The sequence below is a fragment of the Musa acuminata genome, chromosome BXJ3-2, assembly GCF_036884655.1.
Source record: "Musa acuminata AAA Group cultivar baxijiao chromosome BXJ3-2, Cavendish_Baxijiao_AAA, whole genome shotgun sequence".
Classification (NCBI taxonomy): Eukaryota; Viridiplantae; Streptophyta; class Magnoliopsida; order Zingiberales; family Musaceae; genus Musa; species Musa acuminata.
Genome location: NC_088350.1, coordinates 23,698,319 through 23,715,000, shown reverse-complemented (window position 1 = coordinate 23,715,000; position 16,682 = coordinate 23,698,319). Strand labels below are relative to the sequence as shown.

General features: G+C 39.1%; 1 protein-coding gene across 1 annotated transcript; it reads left to right on the top strand.

Moving 5' to 3' along the window:
* Positions 1 to 14,625: 14,625 nt before the first annotated feature.
* Positions 14,626 to 16,212, top strand: LOC103971898 (tricetin 3',4',5'-O-trimethyltransferase). Its single transcript, XM_009386053.3, has 4 exons — positions 14,626 to 15,124; positions 15,215 to 15,525; positions 15,614 to 15,681; positions 15,798 to 16,212. The coding sequence occupies exons 1-4, from the start codon at positions 14,709 to 14,711 to the stop codon at positions 16,089 to 16,091; spliced, it is 1,089 nt and encodes a 362-aa protein (XP_009384328.2). The 5' UTR covers positions 14,626 to 14,708; the 3' UTR covers positions 16,092 to 16,212.
* The last annotated feature ends 470 nt before the right edge of the window (positions 16,213 to 16,682 follow it).

Here is a 16,682-nt window from a genome sequence, read left to right as displayed (position 1 = left end):
ACCTTGGATATCATAAAGCAATACAATGTGATTTGCATGCATCATGAATCTGTATAGGAAAGAAGCTAGACTCTTCTCCTCTCTTAATATTTTCAAGGCTACTATAATTAATGGAGTAGAAACCTATCGAGAAGTGAGAGAAGAAATCTCTATGATCATTATATGATTCCTAAAAAGTCTTACCTATATACAGGCAGAGCAAAGGATATAAAAAATATAATTATAAGAGACTCTCCTATTAAGATTATCTTCTAAGGAATCATACTATAATTATACTTTCACTCTATTAATCGATAATAATAATTTATTCAAATCTATAATATATAAGATCATATAATCAATATCTACGTGCTTCCTCTATTTCCTCGGAGGTCAACTATTGCATGAATCCATTGGTAGATTCCATGTCACAAGGAGATGAGGTTGGAGGCGGAAACATAGAAGGAACATTTGAACTAATTTGGATCGATAGAGAAGAGAGTGATGTTTGCGATGGGATTTATATGTGTGGAAGCACTCACCAACCCCGTTGAAGTCTAGTAGTCACAAGGGAGCGAGCAGTAAGAACATATGCTTCATCATGTCATCATCATAGATGGAGAGTAACTCAAAAATGGTTTTATATTCGAACCTTCTTCGACCGATTGTGCACAAAAAAAAATTGATTAGGTTTTGGAGTTAAGTTCAAGTCTGTGTTAGGAGTTTGGTCTTTAGTCTTAATTCTATTTCTCTATAAATAATTGAAAGTGCCCGATCGTAGAAAATTCTGCCAAAAGAATGGTAGATCTTATGAAGCTAGTTGCAAAGGTCATTGTGTTTTGACAAAATTTTTAAGCTTGCCGATCAATTAGTAGATATCAATATCAAAGATAACACACACTCTATCCAAATGTTTTTTTTTTTTTTTCCTTTCGTGAGCGGATGCATTGTGTGTAGTAAAAATGCTCTAGTTATGTTCGACATATCAAATGCTTTTCTTTTTCATGAGTGAATGATGAAAATTCTCTGATCGCATTGAACATAGTGATTTTTTTCAATCACAAATGGATGCGTATGTAAAATCGGACGTATTGAATTTTCTTAGATGGTTTTTTTTTTATGATTGAGTGAATGCACAATCAAAATACATTATTAATGATCCGAAGGGGTAGTAGCTCCCCAACTAGTGGGCTATAATAAAACCAAACAGTCGATGTATCATGGCAATGTAACCGTTATTATTAAATATCTAATTTAATAATAATATAACTGTTATCATTAAGATTCATAATTGATTATCATGAATTTCTTCATTAATTATGGTTTAAATGATTTCAGTTTTTTATTCTTTAAACATGAAACCGTTATTATTAAATTAAATATTTAATATTATTAAAGTTCTTCATTATGGTCCAAACCTTACAAATCTGAATTAATTCTTGAACGTTATGATTTGGTGATGATAAATGTCCTTGATGGGAGAACATCTATATATACATGAGGATTTTGGTCCCTTGGCTCAATCATCTCTTTGAAGCGAAAGGCTTTCCTACACCATCTAAAGTGAGAGTTCTGAGCCGAGAAGAACCAAAGTTCAAGAAGAAACCTCTGCAGAAATTCTTGGCGACAATGGCTGGAGGTACGCTATTTCGTTTCCGCATTAGTTTATTGTGTTTCTATTACAATGATTTAGAAACACAAGTTGGCTTCATCAAAATTTCTTACATTTGGTATCAGAGCCGAATGACCTCTGCCTTGATATGAAAAAGTTTTCATTTTTATGCCATGAAAACGAATTGATTTTGGTTTCTTCTTGGAAACTTGTTGATATATTTTGTTGAAAATCATGAGGAAATATCATTTTCAACATTTTAGTTGGTAAAATGCTCATATTATGTATGCGTATTTAGTTCTATTAAATTTTGTTTATGAGCAAATTTTTTATGTTTAAAATGTCTAGTGATCCATATAATCTTAATTAATTAAGAATTAGCCACAGCATCCTTAATTAATTAAAATTATATATAAAGTTAAAATAAGGATCACATAAGTAATTAGACATCATATTGTGACTGATTATATTTCGTATAATAATTGTTATCCCACAGGATCTTTTATTATATTTAATATAATTAATCAGGATAAAATATCAGATTATTTTCATAATTTACCCACAGGGATTATGAATTGGAATATAATTTGATAGTTTTATCATGAAGACCATATGAATCTATTTGAATTAAGAATTTAGCCCACAGGCAATTTTTATGTCATGAGATTCATATTTTTGGCATGTTTCACATTGGTAAAACATGTAATTTAGTCTATTAAGCTTCAAATTTTGACATAAGCATGTTTGATTTTATGCAGTTTCTCAAACTGTTAATTTCTCTGATATTCGATGTGATATTCCCGAACTTAGTGGTGATAACTATAAGATATGGAAGGAGAGGGTTCTCCTCCATTTAGGGTGGATGGATATTGATTATGCTATTAGAAAAGACGAACCACCTATAGTCACTGATACCAGCACTCTAACTGAGATCGCGTTATATGAGCGATGGGAGCGATCCAATCGGCTCAGCGTGATGTTTATCAAAACTAAGATAACTGCTGGCATACGTGGTTCTATTGACCAGCATGAAAATGTCCGAGACTTGCTAAAAGCTATTGATGAACAATTCATCACTTCAGATAAGGCACTAGCAAGTACCCTTATTATGAAATTTTCATCCCTTAGACTCACCAACATAAAGGGTGTGCGTGAGCATATAATGCAAATGCGAGATATTACGGCTCAACTTAAGAAACTTGAGGTTAATATGTCAGAATCCTTCCTGGTGCACTATATTCTGAACACCCTTCCACCTCAATATAGCCCTTTTAAAATTTCATACAATACACATAAGGACAAATGGTCAATTAATAAATTAATGACCATGTGTGTTCAAGAAGAAGAGAGGCTAGTAATGGAATTGGGTGAGAGTGCATTGATGGTAACCACTCGAGGGAAGAACAAAACTGACAAACATCAAGCCAATCAAAAAGCTTATCAGCAGGGAAAAGGTAAAATACCACCCCAAGCTGATATCAAGAAAGAAGCAAGGTGTTTCTTTTGTAAAAGAAAAGGACACATGAAGAAGGAATGTACGAAATTCCAACAATGGCTTGAAAAGAAAGGTAAACCAACCTCGTATGTATGTTATGAATCTAATATGGTCAATGTTAATATTAACACCTGGTGGATTGATTCTGGATCAACAATCCATATTGCAAACTCTTTGCAGGGTATGCAAAACCTAAGGAAGCCAGTGGGAAGTGAGCAAAGCATCTTATCAGGAAATAAGATGGGCTCACATGTGGAAGCAATTGGAACATGTAGTGGTTTTGTTTTAAAATTGGAAAGAACCTTTTATGTACCAAGTTTCTCACGAAACTTAATTTCTGTTTCCAGACTCGTACCATTTGGATATTCCTTTAATTTTAAAGACACATCATTTCGTTTATTATATAAATCTGATTGTGTTGGGAATGGTATTTTGTCCGACGATCTTTACCGTATTTTATTACAAAATGATAATACTCAAGGTTCAATGCATGTTCACGCTGGCATTAAGAGGTGTAATATTAATGAGGACTCCTCTATATTATGGCATCGGAGATTAGGACATATCTCCATAGAGAGAATTAAAAGATTAGTTAAAGATGGGGTACTTAGTACTCTTGATTTTACTAATTTTAAGACTTGTGTGGACTGTATTAAAGGAAAACAGACCAATAAGTCCAAAAGGGGTGCTAATAGGAGTTCAGACTTATTAGAAATAATTCATACTGATATATGTTGTCCAGACATGGACATACATGGTCAGAAATACTTCATCTCCTTTATAGATGATTACTCACGATATATGTATATATATTTGCTTCATAATAAAAATGAAGCATTGGATGCCTTCAAAGTCTTTAAGGCTGAAGTTGAGAACCAATGTGGTAAGCAAATTAAAATTGTGAGATCAGATAGGGGTGGAGAATATTATGGTAGATATACTGAAAATGGACAAGCACCTGGTCCTTTTGCTAAGTTTCTTCAAGAACATGGGATTATTGCCCAATACACTATGCCTGGTTCTCCAGACCAGAATGGTGTTGCAGAAAGAAGAAACCGAACATTATTAGACATGGTGCGGAGTATGCTTAGCAACTCCAATCTTCCTAAATATTTGTGGACTGAAGCACTAAAGACGGCTGTGTATATATTAAACCGAGTTCCAACCAAGGCTGTCCAAAAGACACCATTTGAATTATGGAAAGGTTGGAAACCGAGTTTGCGACATATGCGCGTTTGGGGATGTCCATCTGAAGTTAGGATATATAATCCACAAGAGAAGAAACTGGACCCGAGGACTGTTAGTGGGTATTTCATTGGATATGCCGAAAAGTCCAAAGGTTACAGGTTCTATTGTCCATCTCACACAACTAGGATTGTGGAATCAAGAAACGCTAAATTTCTTGAGGTTGATGTGATTAGTGGGAGCGATCATTTCAGGAACATAGTTTCCGCACATGATCATATAGAATCTCAACCTTCCACATCAAATGATAGATTGGTTATAGTTCATAGCACTCCTCAAGTACAAACTAGTGCTGAACAACCAATCATTGAAATTCCACAAGTTGTTGATAGTATTCTAATAGATCAAGCAGTTCAGGAATTACAACAAGCTCCTGAACAACTAGTTGAACCACAAGTTCCTCAAGGAACCATTGGTACAACATTAAGAAGATCTACTAGAAATAAAAGATCAGCAATTCCTGATGATTATGTTGTATATCTACAAGAATCTGACTATAATATTGGAGCCAAAAATAATCCTGAAACATTTTCACAAGCCATGAGTTGCAAAAAGTCAAATTTGTGGCATGATGCTATGAAAGAAGAGATGAATTCCATGATGAGCAATGGAGTCTGGGATCTTGTAGAGTTGCCTAATGAAGCAAAGGCCATTGGTTGCAAATGAGTCTTTAAAACTAAGAAAGATTCGTTAGGCAACATTGAGAGATACAAGGCAAGACTTGTTGCAAAGGGATTTACTCAAAAAGAGGGAATCGATTATACGGAGACATTTTCTCCTGTATCTAAGAAAGATTCTCTGCGTATTATTTTAGCATTAGTTGCTCATTTTGACCTTGAGTTGCAACAAATGGATGTGAAAACAGCATTTCTTAATGGAGATCTAGAGGAAGAGGTTTATATGAAACAACCTGAAGGTTTCTCCTCTAGTGTTGGTGAGCACTTGGTTTGCAAGCTTAGGAAGTCTATATACGGCTTAAAACAAGCCTCCCGCCAATGGTATTTTAAATTTCATGAAGTGATTTCTTCATTCGGATTTGTTGAAAATCTCATGGATCAATGCATATACCAGAAGGTTAGTGGGAGTAAAATATGTTTCCTTGTTTTATACGTAGATGATATTTTGCTTGCAACCAATGATAAGGATTTACTGCATGAGGTGAAACAATTTCTTTCTAAAATTTTTGACATGAAGGATATGGGTGAAGCATCTTATGTCATTGGCATTAAGATCTATAGAGATAGACCTCGAGGCATTTTAGGTCTATCACAAGAAACCTATATTGATAAACTTTTAGAAAGATTTCGGATGAAGGATTGTTCACCAAGTGTTGCTCCCATTGTGAAAGGTGATAGGTTCAATTTGAACCAATGCCCAAAGAACAATTTTGAAAGGGAATCAATGAAAAACATCCCATATGCTTCTGTCGTAGGAAGCCTTATGTATGCTCAGGTCTGTACTAGACCTGATATTGCATTTATTGTGGGGATGCTAGGTCGATATCAGAGTAATCCAGGTATGGACCACTGGAGAGCTGCAAAGAAAGTGATGAGGTATCTACAAGGAACCAAAGATTACATGCTTATGTATAGACATACAGACAATCTGGATGTGATTGGTTACTCAGATTCAGACTTCGCCGGTTGTGTTGATTCTCGTAAATCAACATCAGGATATATTTTTATGATGGCCGGTGGAGCTATTTCTTGGAGAAGCGCTAAGCAGACCTTGACTGCTACTTCTACCATGGAAGCTGAGTTTGTTTCCTGCTTTGAGGCTACTTCACATGGTGTATGGCTTAAGAGTTTCATTTCTGGGCTTAGAATCATGGATTCTATTTCTAGGCCATTAAGAATTTTCTGTGACAATTCAGCTGCTGTCTTTATGGCTAAAAACAATAAAAGTGGAAGTCGAAGTAAACACATCGACATTAAGTATCTAGCCATAAGAGAACGTGTAAAGGAAAAGAAAGTGATCATTGAACATATTAGCACTGAATTGATGATTGCTGATCCTTTGACTAAAGGCATGCCACCTCTGAAATTCAAGGATCATGTAGAGAAAATGGGACTTGGTTCCACTTTGTAATGATATTGAAACTCTTATATATATTGTGAAATTTTCTCATTCATGCGCATATTATTTTGAGAAAATATATTGTTGCTGGACCAAGAATAAACATAAGGTTTATTCATTAAGTAATATTACCATATTAAGATTAAGAAACTAAATACATCGTGATACATAGATGATAATACTCGCTTTTAGAGGACTTATCGCTATGATTCGTGTATTTATTTCTTAAGAAAGTTGTTCAAAAAAATTAATTCAAATTATTAAGATAGACGTATGGACCAAGTGGGAGAATGTAACCGTTATTATTAAATATCTAATTTAATAATAATATAACTGTTATCATTAAGATTCATAATTGATTATCATGAATTTCTTCATTAATTATGGTTTAAATGATTTCAGTTTTTTATTCTTTAAACATGAAACCGTTATTATTAAATTAAATATTTAATATTATTAAAGTTCTTCATTATGGTCCAAACGTTACAAATCTGAATTAATTCTTGAACGTTATGATTTGGTGATGATAAATGTTCTTGATGGGAGAACATCTATATATACATGAGGATTTTGGTCCCTTGGCTCAATCATCTCTTTGAAGCGAAATGCTTTCCTACACCATCTAAAGTGAGAGTTCTAAGCCGAGAAGAACCAAAGTTCAAGAAGAAACCTCTGCAGAAATTCTTGGCGACAATGGCTGGAGGTACGCTATTTCGTTTCCGCATTAGTTTATTGTGTTTCTATTACAATGATTTAGAAACACAAGTTGGCTTCATCAAAATTTCTTACAAGGGAGTCAATAGTGACTCGAATGTCAGGGCATCTTTTGGGGACGACTTCGAAACAGGAATACTGTACAAGTCTACCAAAGCAGATAATTATTTGCGTCTTAAAGAACAAGTGCCAGTGATGACTAGTGGAACCAATTAGATATAACAGGTGTAACCCACGTTAGTGTACAAAATGTTGAGAATGCACAATCAAAATTCAGTCCAACTTAATTTCTGTTGATGTTGAGAACAAGGACTAATACTTCTTACTAGGGTAATAATATAGAAAATAGCATCATGCATTAAAAGTGCACAAAATTTATGGAGCAATGGCAGTGACATCAAACAATTCAGCGTGAGGGGGCATAAGAGTCACAACACAACATAAAAATCAGTTTACAAGAACACCGAATTACCAATGGAGAAGTAAATATCAGAGAGAAAGACAAGTGTAATGATATTGTATTAACGTCTAATGCAACATTAGTCAACATCAAGCATGGTCTAGTATAATTAACATCTAAGACACTCGAAACAAGTAGTATCAATACTCTCACATGCCATTCAAAGTGACATTAAGATCTAATGAACATATTATTAAATCTAATAGAAGTTTTTTCTAGAACAACAATATCAGTTCTCCCATCAGTTAGAGAAGTTTAAATTGCATCAAGATTGTAACTTGTCATAAACATTCTATCACCCATACACATGTCTACTCTGAAGTCCAACCAATCTGATCTTAAGATGAAACAAGCAAGAAGAAGAGATGGAGCATAAAGGAATCAATGCTTTAAACTTACAGCTACAGTTCTTGACCCGAATCTGCTTATTGACGGTCAAGTTATCCACCACCAAGCTATCGGAAACAGAGTCCATACAAAGTTGTTGGCAAACATAGAACACTCAGAACGCTATATGCACATAAATAAAGGATGAAATGCAACGTAATCCATTCAAAGTACAAGTTAGTAATGATAACAGAGAGATTTTCTCTGATAAAAGAGAGATATCCTCAACTGCATAGCAGATGAGATTTCCTCAACTGCATGAGGAAATCTCTCTGCTCAGTTAAAGAAATATCCTCTTTCACTATGTATAAATAGACTTCACATTATACTACTTGAAGTGTGCCTTTTGCTTTATCCTTATAATTTCATTCTTCATTATCTCATTCTATCATGGTATCAGAGCGGCGTTCTCCTCCTTGAGTCTTTCAACCTCACCCATCAGCTTCGAAGCTGTTGCTGCATCATCATCAAACCACCGCAGTCATCCACCTCTCACTTCCCACCTTTCATCGCCGCCAGCGCCCCGTCACTAACCCTCTACTCCAGATCTGCTCTGCTTCCGCGCGCTGGTCCATCGACCAGCTCCTGGCCTTCTTCCTCCAACGCCTCTGCCACCGCTGTCCTCGACTCTGGCAACATTATCCTCACTGCTTCCGAGAGGACCTTCTGGGTGTAGGCCTCCCAGCAGCCAGCATCCTGCTCTGCCTTCGCAGAGACAAGCAGCCTTCGGTAACTTTCCACGTTGCTGCCTCGTTGCCAAGATTCCTCACTGCTGATCTATTGCACACAGATCTGTAGCTGTCTTGCACAAAGCTGATCACGCCACTAGCTGCATCACTGCCCAGAGTCCTTCCTATAGAACTGCTGCTGCATAGAAATCTACAGCTTTACACCATCTTGCTTAGGTCTTTTCCTTCAACGAAGACCTTTTCTTTCAACACAGATCTTATTTGCCACCACCTCAGGTGACATTGATCTATACCAACACTTCTTTCTCCCTGCTCATAACTTCCATATGTCATCATCATCTACCTCTGATGCACCCATTACTGTTCCCACAGGGAACCATAGTACCTTCCTACATACAAGCCTTATCTCCATAAATGCAGCAACCCTCATCCCCTTCAAATTATCCAACGGTGGTAACTACGCATCATGGCGTGCTCAATTCTCTAATATATTATTTGGCTATGATCTTTTAGGCTATGTCGATGGTTCTCATCGTTGTCCACCGGCGATGCTCAACATCCCAGGCGCATCCGATCCAGTACCAAATCCGGATCACAAACTATGGTTACGCCAGGATCGCCTCATCCTTCAAGCAATTCGTATAACAAGATTGTCAACAAAGGTTTGATCAAGACACCTTCTGAACCTTTGAGCTCTAAACCAACCATTCCTCCTCCTCATCCTCAACATTCCAATCACAACAACCAAGGTGGCTCCTTCAATCAACCGCAGTCCTGGCGCCCTCACTACTCAAACCAACAAAGAATTGTTTGCCAACTATGTGATAAAGTCGGTCACTCTGCAAAGGTCTGTCGATCTCGACCCAGACTTCCTGCTCAATCACATTGGCCTCAAGCAAATCTCACGACTACTCCAACGACTAGTGATCATAATTGGATTGTGGACTCTGGCGCATCCCACCACATCACTTCAGATCTCCAGAACTTGTCCATCCACAACAACTATGGTGGCACTGAGGACATCATCATCGGTGACGATAAAGGAATTCCTATTACTCATACGGGTTCTACACTGCTTAATTCACCTACCACAACCTTTACACTCGATGATGTTTTATGTGCACCTTACATCAAACGAAATCTCATTTCCGTTTCTCAATTTTGCAAACAAAATAATACCTCCATTGAATTCTTTCCTAACTCTTTTCTTGTTAAGGATTTGAGCACGGGGGCATCATTGGTCCAAGGCCAGAGTAAGGACAATGTTTATGAATGGCCGTCACTTCCACAAATACAACAGCCCACTGCTTACTCCTCCGTTGCAGCTTCAATCGATGTGTGGCATCGGCGTCTCGGTCATCCCTCTCTCCCTATCCAAAATAAATTACTTTCTCGTTATTCTCTTCCTACTCTTACAAATAATCGGGTTGTTACTTATTGTGATGCTTGTCTTCATAATAAAAGTCATAGACTTCCTTTCAGTGTTTCCTCTATATCATGTTCTAAACCATTTGAAATTATTTATACTGATGTTTGGGGCCCTGCTCCTGTCACTTCTTTTGACAAGTTTAGCTTTTATGTTATTTTTGTTGACTATTTTACTAAATACACATGGCTCTATCCTCTTCGTCATAAATCAGAAGTTTCAAAAGTCTTTACCAACTTTAAAAAGCTGGTTGAAAACTTCTTTCAGTCTACAATTAAAACAGTCTACTCTGATGGTGGAGGTGAATTTCAAGCCCTCACATCCTACCTCTCAACCTGTGGCATCCAACACCTTAAGTCACCCCCACACACTCCTCAACTAGTTGGCTCTGCTGAACGTAAACATCAACATATTGTAGAAACTGGTCTCACACTTCTACATCAAGCCTCCATGCCACCAACTTTTTGGTCTGCCGCCTTTCAAACTGCTGTCTACCTTATTAATCGTTTGCTCACTCCAGTTCTTCAATACCAGTCTCCATTTAAAAAACTATTTTCCAAATCCCCAAACATTCAAAAACTCAGAATATTTGGTTGTTTATGTTATCCGTGGCTACGTCCCTATGCCCCACACAAGTTAGCGCCAAGATCTAAAGCTTGCATCTTCATAGGATATTCTCTTGAGCATAATGCCTTTCGGTGCTACGAACCACAATCTCAAAAAGTCTTTATTTCACGACATGTTTTTGTTGAATCTGCCTTTCCATTTCACACCACTCCGACAAATATTCATTCTTGGAGTATACATTCGATCCCCTCAAACGAACCTCCTCCCACACCATCCAGTCCTATTGTTGAAGATCCACACTCTTTTGTTATCCCAGTTCAACAACTCTCCACTCCCCCCATTCCTTCTCCCCTTCCTTCTTCACAAGTCTCCCCTACCACTGAAGTCGTCTCCTCAGAAACACAACAACTTTCTTTACCTAGTGCCATCGATGTATCTCAACCTCTCTTGCATCCTGTCGATGCCTCTCCACCACTCTTACCAATAACACAACCTGCAGTTCCTAGCCATCCAATGACAACACGCTCAAAAAGTGGTATCTTTAAACCACGTCAGGTTCTCGACCTCCATACTATCACCAATTCTTCTCTTGAGACTAGTGAACCCACCACAATTACTCAAGCACAAAAATCTTCACATTGGCGTCAAGCTATGTGTGAAGAATATGATGCTCTTCTACATAACTCCACATGGACTCTTGTACCTTCTCATCCTGCACAAAATATCATCGGGTGTAAATGGGTATTCCGAATTAAGCGAAACCCCGACGGGTCCGTTGCTCGATATAAAGCACGATTAGTAGCCAAAGGGTTTCATCAACGACCTGGAGTTGATTTTACAGAGACTTTTAGTCCTGTAGTTAAACCCACAACAATTCGGCTTATTCTAAGTTTGGCCATCTCCAGAGGTTGGAACTTACGACAACTGGACGTTAACAATGCTTTTTTACAGGGGACTCTAACTGAAGATGTCTTTATGCAGCAACCCCCTGGCTTTGTTCATCACCAGTATCCGAGACATGTTTGTAAATTACAAAAAGCCATTTATGGTCTCCGTCAAGCTCCCAGAGCTTGGTATACTGAACTTGGATCGTTTCTGCTATCAATTGGCTTCATCAACTCCAAGTCTGACACCTCTCTATTCCTCCGACAACATCATGGCAATACAATATATCTTCTAGTTTATGTAGATGATATTATTGTTACCGGCAATGATCCCTTGGAGGTTCAGACATTTTTAAATCAATTGGCTGATCGATTCTCCCTCAAAGACTTAGGACCACTGAGCTACTTTCTGGGAATGGAAGCAACATTTACATCTTCCGGTCTCTTCCTCTCTCAAAGAATGTATATTCAAGACTTATTATCAAAGACAAATATGCAGGATGCGAAAGTAGTTGCTACTCCTCTCTCTACTGGTGAATCACTCAAATTATGTGATGGCAGCCCTACCACGGACTCAACTCAATACCGGCAAGTACTAGGCTCCTTACAATACTTGGCTCTCACCCGTCCAGATATCTCATTTGCAGTCAATAAATTGTCTCAATACATGCACCAACCTTCTGCTATACATTGGTCTGCGGTTAAACGAATTTTGCGATATCTTAAAGGGACCCTTAATCATGGTCTCTTTCTCCGCAAAACCACTCAACTTCATCTCCATGCCTTTGCTGATGCTGATTGGGCGGGAAACTTTGATGATAGAACCTCCACGTCAGGGTATGTCATCTTTCTTGGGTCTAATCCAATCAGCTGGAGTTCTAAGAAGCAAAAGACAGTAGCTCGGTCTACAACTGAAGCTGAATATCGTGCTATTGCTACCACTGCTGCTGAACTCAACTGGATCACAAATCTTCTCAAGGAACTCAAAGTTAGCTTTACTCATACTCCCACAATATATTGTGACAATGTTGGAGCTACCTACTTATGTGCCAATCCAGTGTTCCACTCGCGCATGAAACACATCGCCATCGACTTTCACTTCGTGCGAGATCAAGTTGTCAGACATCAACTTCGTGTCTCTCATGTCCATGCGGCTGATCAACTTGCAGACTCACTCACGAAGCCTCTAGCCCGCAAACTATTTTTGTTTCATCGATCCAAGATCGGTATCCTTGACAGGAGCTCGATCTTGCGGGGGCATGATAACAGAGAGATTTTCTCTGATAAAAGAGAGATATCCTCAACTGCATAGCAGATGAGATTTCCTCAACTGCATGAGGAAATCTCTCTGCTCAGTTAAAGAAATATCATCTTTCACTATGTATAAATAGACTTCACATTATACTACTTGAAGTGTGCCTTTTGCTTTATCCTTATAATTTCATTCTTCATTATCTCATTCTATCAAGTAAAGCTATGAAGCGGTGGCGACTGAGGAAGGGAGGGAGGGACTGCCTGAGAAAGACAGGAAAGGGAGAGAAGAAGAAAGGGGTTGTATTGTCGGTGAAAGCATTAGTGGCAGTTGTTGGGGAAGGGAGAGATAGAAGGGAAGAGGGGAAAGCACAGCGGGAAAGGGAGGAGGGAAGAGATACAGAGAGCGTTAGGGGGAGTTGTTGGGGCGTCGATCACCGACCAACCGTCGCCAATCATCTCTTCGTGCTAAGGGCTTGGAGATTCGATTCCTCCGTTGGGGTTTAGATCGACCAGATTTAATATCAGTCGTAGGATTTAACAAGTCTCAGATCGTTCATAATCTACGGTACAGATCATAATTCATATAATTTTATATATAATCATTATATATATAAGCGAAAATTATTATCATATATATAATTCATATAACTTTTCTTTCATAAATTAAAAAGTTTAATGATTACATCGGTAATAATATGGTCACTAATATCCAAATTTTAAGGATTTAATGATAAATTATAGTTTGTTATTAAAAAAATATTCAATGATAATCTTGTTCTCAAATTTATTTTTTAATGATAAATCTAAATACTTATGGTAAAAAAAATTTATTAGTAATGAAATATTTTCTTTATAGTGTGGTAATCTTAATAATTTTATAGGTTTGAGTAATAATGTTGTCCCCCGTCGACTTTTGGATTTGCTACTCATGTCGGCTTTCGCATCACACATGGACCCCGACACTAGCGTATGTAGTGTTTATCGCAATACTGAAGGTAGCGAATCGATTCGAGATAGTGGACCCGATGGCCGTTAACCACCTGGACTTAGCCCATTTAAGATATATTAGAAACATAATCATAATCAAATTGGATATATATGGAAAAGTTTTCATTTAAGATATATTAGAAACATAATTAAAATTGGATATGATTTAATTTTCAAATCCGGCAATCATAATATACTCTAACAAATTCTATGTTAACGTTGGTTGAAGATCGATTCGTATAAATAGCAAGAGTTACTTCACTATTGGTGCATCTTTTTGGCGTCGAGTTCGGAAGAAGAATACTATACGAGTCTACCCGATTTAAAGAACACGGACCGGTGATTACTAGTGGAACCAATTAGATAGAAGTTTCAAAAGAAATCTTGTGGGCGTCAGCCACGTTATTGTAGAGGACCGGTAGAGTACTCACCGTAAGGTGATCGGACTGTCACGCATTTATCCAACGAGCTCAAGTCAGATGTTGACTACATTTTTAAATGGCATGCATTTTCCAGTGACGTGAGGACGTACGCCCCCGCCGGCCCACATGAGTGAAGGAGATCGGTCTCCGCTATCATATCTGATAGTGCCCACACTGCCAAGGCGTCGACCAAAGACTCGTCGACAAGATGATTGCATATCCAATGCCTGAATAGTCTTCACAACTAAATCTTGTTCGAGATCTAATTTCACGTATATAATATACAATATGGATACTAGTTTGAATAGTCAAATGTATGCCAAACTAAATGCAGTGAAGGTTAATTTCATGCTCTTTCTTCGCCACTTTTCCACTGTTTCGATAGTTTGCTAGCGCGTGGTGCGACTTTTACGGAGTAGGTCAGTGTTTCGACACATATAAATCCCATCCCAAAGATAAAGCCCCTCCCAATTGATCCGACGTTCAGGTCCATCATCAGTTCTTGGTGAGAATGGAATCCATCAAGGACATGCCGCAGCTGACACCCGAGGAGGACGAGAAGGCAAGCATGTTCGCCCTGCAGCTGGTGATGGGTTCCATCCTCCCCATAACAGTCAACGCGGCCATGGAGCTCGAGCTACTAGAGATCATCGTCCAGGCCGGCCCCGGCGCCAAGCTGAGCCCCACCGACGTGGTGTCCCGGATGCCAACCGAGAACCCCGAGGCGGTGGCCATGGTGGACCGGATCCTCCGTCTGCTCGCCGCCTATGAAGTCGTCAGTTGCTCTGTCGAGACCGGCCACGACGGCCATCCCTCGTGCAAGTACGGCGCGGCGCCTGTGTGCAAATACTTGACCAAGAACGAGGACGGCGTTTCCTTGGCAGCGTTGAGCTTGTTGAACCACAACAAGATCAACATGGAGAGCTGGTAATCCAGAAAGCCATCAACTACTCTTTCTCGTTTCTTCTCGCACTAATAGTTGTCTGAAGATTGGTTCTGCTTCGGCAATGATCGTAGTTACTCCTTGAAGGAAGCGGTGTTGGAGGGCTGCGTCCCCTTCGAGAAGGCCCACCGGATGACGTTGTTCGAGCGCCAACGCGCCGATCCACCGTACAACAAGCTTTTCGCCGAGGGCATGAGGGGCCACTCTACCATCTTCATGAAGAAGCTGGTCGAGATCTACCGCGGCTTCGACGACGTCAAGGTGCTCGTCGATGTCGGTGGTGGCACCGGCGCCACCATCCACAAGATCACCTCCAAGCATCCGCACATCAAGGGCATCAACTTCGACCTCCCTCATGTCATTTCCAACGCACCACCCTACCCAGGTCGAAAGCTTACAACCCACGCGCTACTGTTACAGTACCACCCATTGGCTATTATTTAGCTCACATGCTTGGGATACAATGGCTGCAGGTGTCGAGCATGTCGGTGGCGACATGTTTGAAAGAGTTCCGAGTGGAGGAGATGCCATCTTCATTAAGGTTAATACTTTTGATAATGACGTTTTGCTTACTTGGAGCTGAGGATTCCCCTCAGTCAAAAGACAACTATCGTTGTTATCGTTAATATCTGATTTCATGACGAAATGACTTTGCAGTGGATCCTTCATGACTGGACTGACGAGCAATGCATAAAAATATTAAGAAACTGTTGGAAGGTTCTGCCAGAGAAAGGAAAGGTGATGGTGGTGGAATATATACTCCCCGTAATCCCGGAGTCTAACATGATCGCACAGGGTATTTTTACCCTAGACATGGTCATGATGATCCAGACTGGAGGGAAAGAACGGACGAGAATAGAGTTCGAGGCGTTGGCAAAGGAAGCAGGGTTCGTAGGATTGAAGGCTACCTATATATCCATGTGTGTCTGGCTCATGGAGTTCACAAAATAGATCGGTACCTATACAAGTCCTGTGGTTGTGCTCTGATCGGAGTTCTGTCCTTCGTTATTGGAAGACGGCCTGAATAAAGTTTGCTACTGTTTGAAACAAAGAATAAGATACTTTGTAGAAATGCATTTGAGCAGAGCGTTGACCAAATCAATTGCACTTCCAAAATCATCGTGGCCAACTGACGAACTCTAGAAATGTGGTGACGCGTGCCTAAAGTCAACTGTCGCTTCTCGTGACGACCAATAATCCTTCAGGAACGTCACACGATGCTTATCAGCCCAATCGTGAAGAATCCACTGCGTTTGCATAATAATAATACAGGACAAGTAACACAGACTAATCTCACTATAACCATCATTCAAAATGTAAACAATTGACATCCCGGATTGATTTCTCTCTTAATTCCGAGGTTCGATGAATGAGTAAAATGTCTTATTCGGAGTCAGAATCAATTTCCTCCTCGACACAATCAATCAATCAGCATGGATTTGTTTGGGTTGTGTTATAGTCATCGAGTATTTGTCAAAGTTGGTGCACTGCTGTAATAAGTCGCGATCACAGGTTATTGAAGTGGGATTGTACGTGGTCCCT